At 50.4% G+C, this 5,884-nt stretch overlaps 1 protein-coding gene across 1 annotated transcript in view; it reads left to right on the forward strand.

The window, feature by feature from the left end:
* The first annotated feature begins 2,736 nt into the window (after positions 1 to 2,736).
* PLEKHO2 (pleckstrin homology domain containing O2) overlaps positions 2,737 to 5,884 on the forward strand; it is a 48,605-nt gene continuing 45,457 nt past the window's right edge. The window contains exon 1 of the mRNA XM_015418486.1: positions 2,737 to 2,979. Within this exon, the coding sequence (XP_015273972.1) occupies positions 2,737 to 2,979 (243 nt within the window). The remainder of the gene's footprint in view (positions 2,980 to 5,884) is intronic.

Below are 5,884 nucleotides of genomic sequence, written 5' to 3' on the forward strand. Positions count from 1 at the left end.
CTACCAATATGAGGGGTTCTTTATGTGATTTTTTACATTTTAATTGTGCACTATTGCCTGTTTTTATGACAAAAAGCCTAGAGTGAAGATTCTCTCATCTTCGTGCACGGCCAATCCAAATAGTTACACGAAGCTGCTTCTCTGCCTCCACGGAGCAGTCGTGTTGGTTTAATGGGGAGTTCATTTATCCCTTGGATGAGCAAGAGGGCTGGAGTCCCACTGAAGGAGAAGAGCGGAAGCAATATTCCTCTCCAAGATGAAGAACAAAATTACATCCAGCGCAGAGACAAAGATGAGAAACAGAATAGCCATCTCTGCTGTAATGTAATAACTCCCCTGGTCTGAAAAGCCAGGCGTCAGCAGAAGGAAAGGTTTCAAGACCAGGTTAAAATCTCATTTCAGGAAGCATTTCTGTTGGCTCTCAAACTTTGAACACACGAACACATAAAGCTGCCTTGTGGTGAATCAGATTGTTGGTCCATCAATGTAAGTATTGTCTATTCAGACCAGCCGTGGCTCTCCAGGGTCTCAGGCTGAAGGCTTTCACATCAGGCACTGTCTGGTCCTTTGTAATTGGAGATATCAGGAATTGAACCTGGGGCCCTCTGCATGCCAAGCAGATGCTTCACTACTGAGCCACGGTCCTCCCTCTTTTCTTCATTTATACTCTGTCTTTCTCCTAGACGGGGACCCAAAACAGCTTACCTCTTGTCCGTTTTCTCCTCACAACAACCCTATGAGGTAGGTTAGGCAGAGAATGTGTGAGTGGTCCAAGGTCACCCAAGCCCGATCTCGTCAGATCTCAGAAGCTAAGCAGGGCCGACTCTGGCAAGTATTTGGATGGGAGACCTCCTTCAAACACCAGAGATGGAAGGGGAGGCAGGCTTTATTCAGCCACCTCTCTGAATGTCCTCCAGGCCCCCTGTAGGGGTCAGTCACCAGAGGTCGCCATGACTTCCAGGTGCACACACACTCACATGCACACACATGCACATACAAAAAAAAAATTGGGTGCTGCACAGTAGTATGTGATTGTAACAGGCGTGTGTAGCAAACGCTTGTACAACACACCTGTGCAATTTTGCTTAGTTGTATGACAGTAGTCATGTATGGCTGCGAGAGTTGGACTATAAGGAAGGCCGAGCGCCGAAGAATAGATTCTTTTGAACTATGGTGCTGGAGAAGACCCTTGAGAGTCCCTTGGACTGCAAGAAGATCAAATCAGTCAATCCTAAAAGAAATCAACCCTGACTGTTCCCTGGAAGGCCAGATAATGAAACTGAAGCTCAAAGACTTTGGCCACCCAATGAGAAGGCAGCACTCACTGGAGAAGACCCTGATGCTGGGAAAGATGGAAGGTCAAAGAAGACGGGGACGGCAAAGGATGAGATTGTTAGACAGTGTCATAGATGCAACGAACATGAAATTGAACAAACTTCAGAGGACGGTGGAAAACAGGAGGGCCTGGCGTGATCTTGTCCATGGGGTCGCAAAGAGTCGGACTCGACTGTGCGACTGAACAACAACAACAAATGACATTTGGATACCTACAGAGAGTGGGACGGGGAGACTCAGAACTGGGAATGTGACAGCGTTAATGCACAAGAGGGTTATATACACGCTAACAAAATGCAGCTTTTTGCATATGAGTGTTTGAGTTACACAAACGTGCTGCCTCACTGAGAAACTTCAGAGCGCCCTGGAAAATAACGCTGAAAAGCACTGATTTAGAAGCTAAGGAAGGCTGCCCAGTCCACAGGGAAATAAGACTTGTAGCTTTCTGAACAAAAATAGACTTCCATGTTTTTTTAAAGAGGGGAGGGGGTTGTGCATCGTCTGCACATTTTCCTCCCAATATCCCCCCACCCCAAAAAAGGCCTTAAATATCACAGCTGAGTAACATCATCTTCATCTTTGTTATTACACTGGCTAGATCAAGGAAGTCATGTGAGGATGAGCCACGGAGCGCTTCCTCAAATGGAAACCAATTTGGATTCTGTTTCCGTAAATAAAGTTGTGAAAAACTATAAGCGGGAAAAGTGTCTCTGCCACCAACTTGGCTTGGCGTCTGGAGCCTCTCCTGTCACCTGCGGCTGATCGGGAATCAGTTTGGCGATCCACAAAACGGAGCCCTCGGTTCACCCGGGGGGGGGGGAGTTGAAGGCCAGGAGGAATGGAGGTGGGTAGACCTGAGGGAATTTCGAAGGGGAAAAAGTGAGGTAAGAGTTGGTGGGGGGAGTCTTGAAGCAGAGATTGTAGGATGGCAGCAGAACTGAGAGGAACCTCAGTGGAGGATAATGCCATAGAGTCCACCAATATTCCCTCTAAGCTGAGTTAGTGTGAGCTAGCTCACATTTTTTCAGCTTCCGGCTCACAATTTTTTGTCTTCGCTCAGCCAGGATGGCTCCAGAGCAGACTAACTTATGCAGCAGCCAAATCGTTTGCTCACAACTTTAATGCCAGTGGCTCACAGAGTAGAATTTTTGCTCACAAGACTCCACAGCTTAGAGGGAACATTGGAGTCCACCCTCCAAAGCAGCTGTTTTCTTCAGAAGAACTGAGCTCTGTAGTCTTGTGATCAGTTATAATTAGGCCCGTAGCTAACCAGGGGCCCATGGGGCCCGGCCCCCTCGTGATTTTAATGGGCCCCCTTCCCAATCCTCGGCTCCCCCCTCCGCTTCTTCCGGGCCGCGCTTCGTTGCGTTGCTTGGTGACCTGCGGCCACGCTGGGGGGAAATGTCGGCCGAAGCCTCCGCGGCGCCCGGGAAGGATGAAGCGCCGCTCGCGCTTTCGGGACCTGAGCCGGAGCTCTTCGTGCGGTGCTACCTGGCCCGCTTTGGCGCTTTGCGGGCAGGCCCCGACCTCAGCCGGGCCCCGGAGGGTGAGAGCGGCCGCCGCCGCTACAAAGAGCTCCACCTGGTGTTCGACCAGCTTATCTCGGAGACTTGCGGTCCCGCAGCGGGGAGGGAGGCGCCTGAGGTGAGCGGGGGAGAGCGGGGAAACCTCCCCTCCTCCTCCTCGGTCTTGAAGGCGCCTTCAGGTCTGGGGAAGGGTCGTTCTCATGGGTCTTAATCCCTGGAGATCTCCAGGCCCCACCTGGAGGTTGGTAACTCCATGCTGTGTTGCCACTTGAGATGACACAGGAGGGGACGACTGCCCCATAAGGGCTCAGCTGGCTCCCAGACACTTGGGACACAGGAAGTGACTGACAACTGGTGTCCCCTCCTGGCCCAGCACTGCTGCTGTCGAGGTACTTTGGACCCGATGGCCAGGAACGGCTATACCTTATTTGGGGTCACAAACTATACTGAAATGTCCTGTACTGAGGTTCCTTGGGAGTGGCCTCTTCACATATTACAGAGTATGCATTACAGATCTGGGGTCCCCACCCTGTGTTTGATGTAACACAATCACAGGTTGAGTTGTTGGTTCTCCTCCATTATGGGGTGAGTGGTGCCCCATTGGGATTGGGACCATGGTGCACACAGAGAAGGGGCTTACCTCCCCCTGCACATTTCACTAACCTGAAACAGCCCCCGAGGTCCTTGAGATATACGTGGGTTTCTCCCACAGTACCTATACGGAGCTCTTCCGCCAGGCTTTTGAATAGGAGCCGCCGCTGCCACCACCACCAACGGGTGACTGCAAAGCAATACTGCTGGGTTAGGCGGACTGGCCTTTTGAACATCGGGGCCATCGCATCCCCCTCTTTGACTCAATGCGATGTACAATAGGGAGCGAGTATGTGAGTCGCGATAAGATCCTTGGGAGTTGCCCACTGTAATTAATTGTTTTAAATTGTTTTAACCGTATTTTATTGCACTGTGTGCCCTAATTGTGTGACTGTGGTGTTGTCTTACACCTATGTCCTGTAAGCCGCCCTGAGCCCGTGCACGGGGAGAGCGGGATATAAATGCAATTAAATAAATAAATAAATACCACCACCACCACCCGACTGTTTCAGGAAACACATTGGCGGGTAACATGGGACTTCTTGGAATTGTGTCTGGGCTCACTGTCACAATACCTCAGCTTCCCCTGGTTCGTGACCTTTTGCAGTTCAGATAGCAGCTGGGACAATTTCATTAAACGTTTTGGAAAATCCCTGTAGTTTTTCTTACTGTTAGCAATGCTAGACAAATGAAACCATCATGTTCAGAGCTGTGCTAGTGACAAATAATGACAGAGGACAGTCTCTTAGAGACATTTTATTTTGACGTAAATAATTCTGGCTAGCCCCCGTCGGCAAATAAGGAGATGGGGGCCTGGGTTGGATCCAGCAGGCCTCCTCCTATGTTTTTCTGAGGAAACAACACGTTGTTCTCTGGAGCGGGGAGTGATCATTTGGGGCAAGCTCTTTGGTACCATTTCTCAGTTCCGTTCACACCAAATAGAGGAAAGCTGCGTGCTTAACACTGGGCTATGTGTTACCCTCTACCGTTGTACATGTTGGCTAAAAATATTCTCAGCTTTTTAGCTGATTAATATTTTCCAGGAAAGACAATTATATCGGCCCACACCCCTGGTCTTTCGTGAGACCTACCCGTGATTTCCTCCAGCTGTGTTGGCTTTTGAAACGGCAGGATCGTGTTTTGAAATATTTGGTGTGGGGTTCTGACTAGCTGCAGGGGGAGAAAAGCGATAGCTCCGGCTAGCCCAGTCTCATTAGAGCTTGGAGACTAAACAGCACTAGACTCAGTTAGGATCTGGATGAGAGACCGCCAAGGAAGACTGAGGAAGGCAATGGCACACTGCCCCCGCTCCTCTCTTGCCTCAAAACCCACCTGAGGTCACCACGAGGTAGCCGCAACTCGACTCTACAGTGGGCCAGGGGTCATTTTGTAGAAAAAGAGGTGCAGGAGCTCATTAGCATAACGCATTAGCATTACTTATTTGCATATGCCACGCCCCCTGACATCACCAGAAGTGTGTCAGAAGGCAACACCCACCGCTCAGGCTCCACTGGACTGTTTTGGATTCCTAGGGGGGGAACGTGCAGATCTGTCCTCACAGAGGAGGGAGAGCTTGTACCTGAATAAAACTGGGTCTTAAAGGTGCCACTGGACTGTCTTGGACCGGGGGGGGGGGGGCTCAGCTTACATGGCTGCTTCTTGCTCTGACTGAGGGCTGCTGGGAGCAGGGGATGGGGCTTGTTGCATGTGCCCGCCCCCTGGGCTCTTTACTGCCGGAGCTCCGCTTCTGTGCGCTCCTGCAGGAAATGACCCCTGCAGTGGGCTATGGATAACTGTGGAATGTACCACCTTTTCTCCCTCTCTCACAATAATAGAACTCGAGGGCATCCAATCAAGCCGATGGGCAGTGGATTTAAGACAGACTAAAATACTTCTTTACACAATGAGTGATTAAATTATGGAATGCACCTTCAGAGGAGGTAGTGATGATGACTATGAGAATGGATGACTTTAAAAGGGGGTTAGACAGATTCAGAGAGGAGAGGTCCATCAACAGCTGCCAGCCATGTTGAGTAAAGAGAACCTCCACATTCAGAGGCAGTAAATCTGTGAATGCCAGTGCCAGGAGGCAACGCTGGGAGAATGCCTCTAAGCCCTCTTTGTTGGTCCTCTAGGGTTAATTGGTTGGCCGCTGTGTGGGACAGGATGCTGGGCCAGATGGACCACTGGTCTGATCCAGCAGGGCGCTTGTCATGAGTCTCCCCACCCAGGAGGGGCCGGGTTGCCTCTTCGGAAGTTTTAGTAGTGGGGAAAATCTCCGTTTCAAAGCCGAAGAGCCAGCGCTGTCTGAAGACATTTCGGGTGGTCATGTGGCCGGCATGACTAAACACCAATGCGCACGGAACGCCATTACCTTCCCACCGAAGTGGTACCTATTTATCTACTTGCAATTTCTTGCTTTCAAACTGCTA

This window comes from Gekko japonicus, unplaced genomic scaffold (assembly GCF_001447785.1).
Source record: "Gekko japonicus isolate JY-2015 unplaced genomic scaffold, Gekko_japonicus_V1.1 scaffold224, whole genome shotgun sequence".
NCBI lineage: Eukaryota > Metazoa > Chordata > Lepidosauria > Squamata > Gekkonidae > Gekko > Gekko japonicus.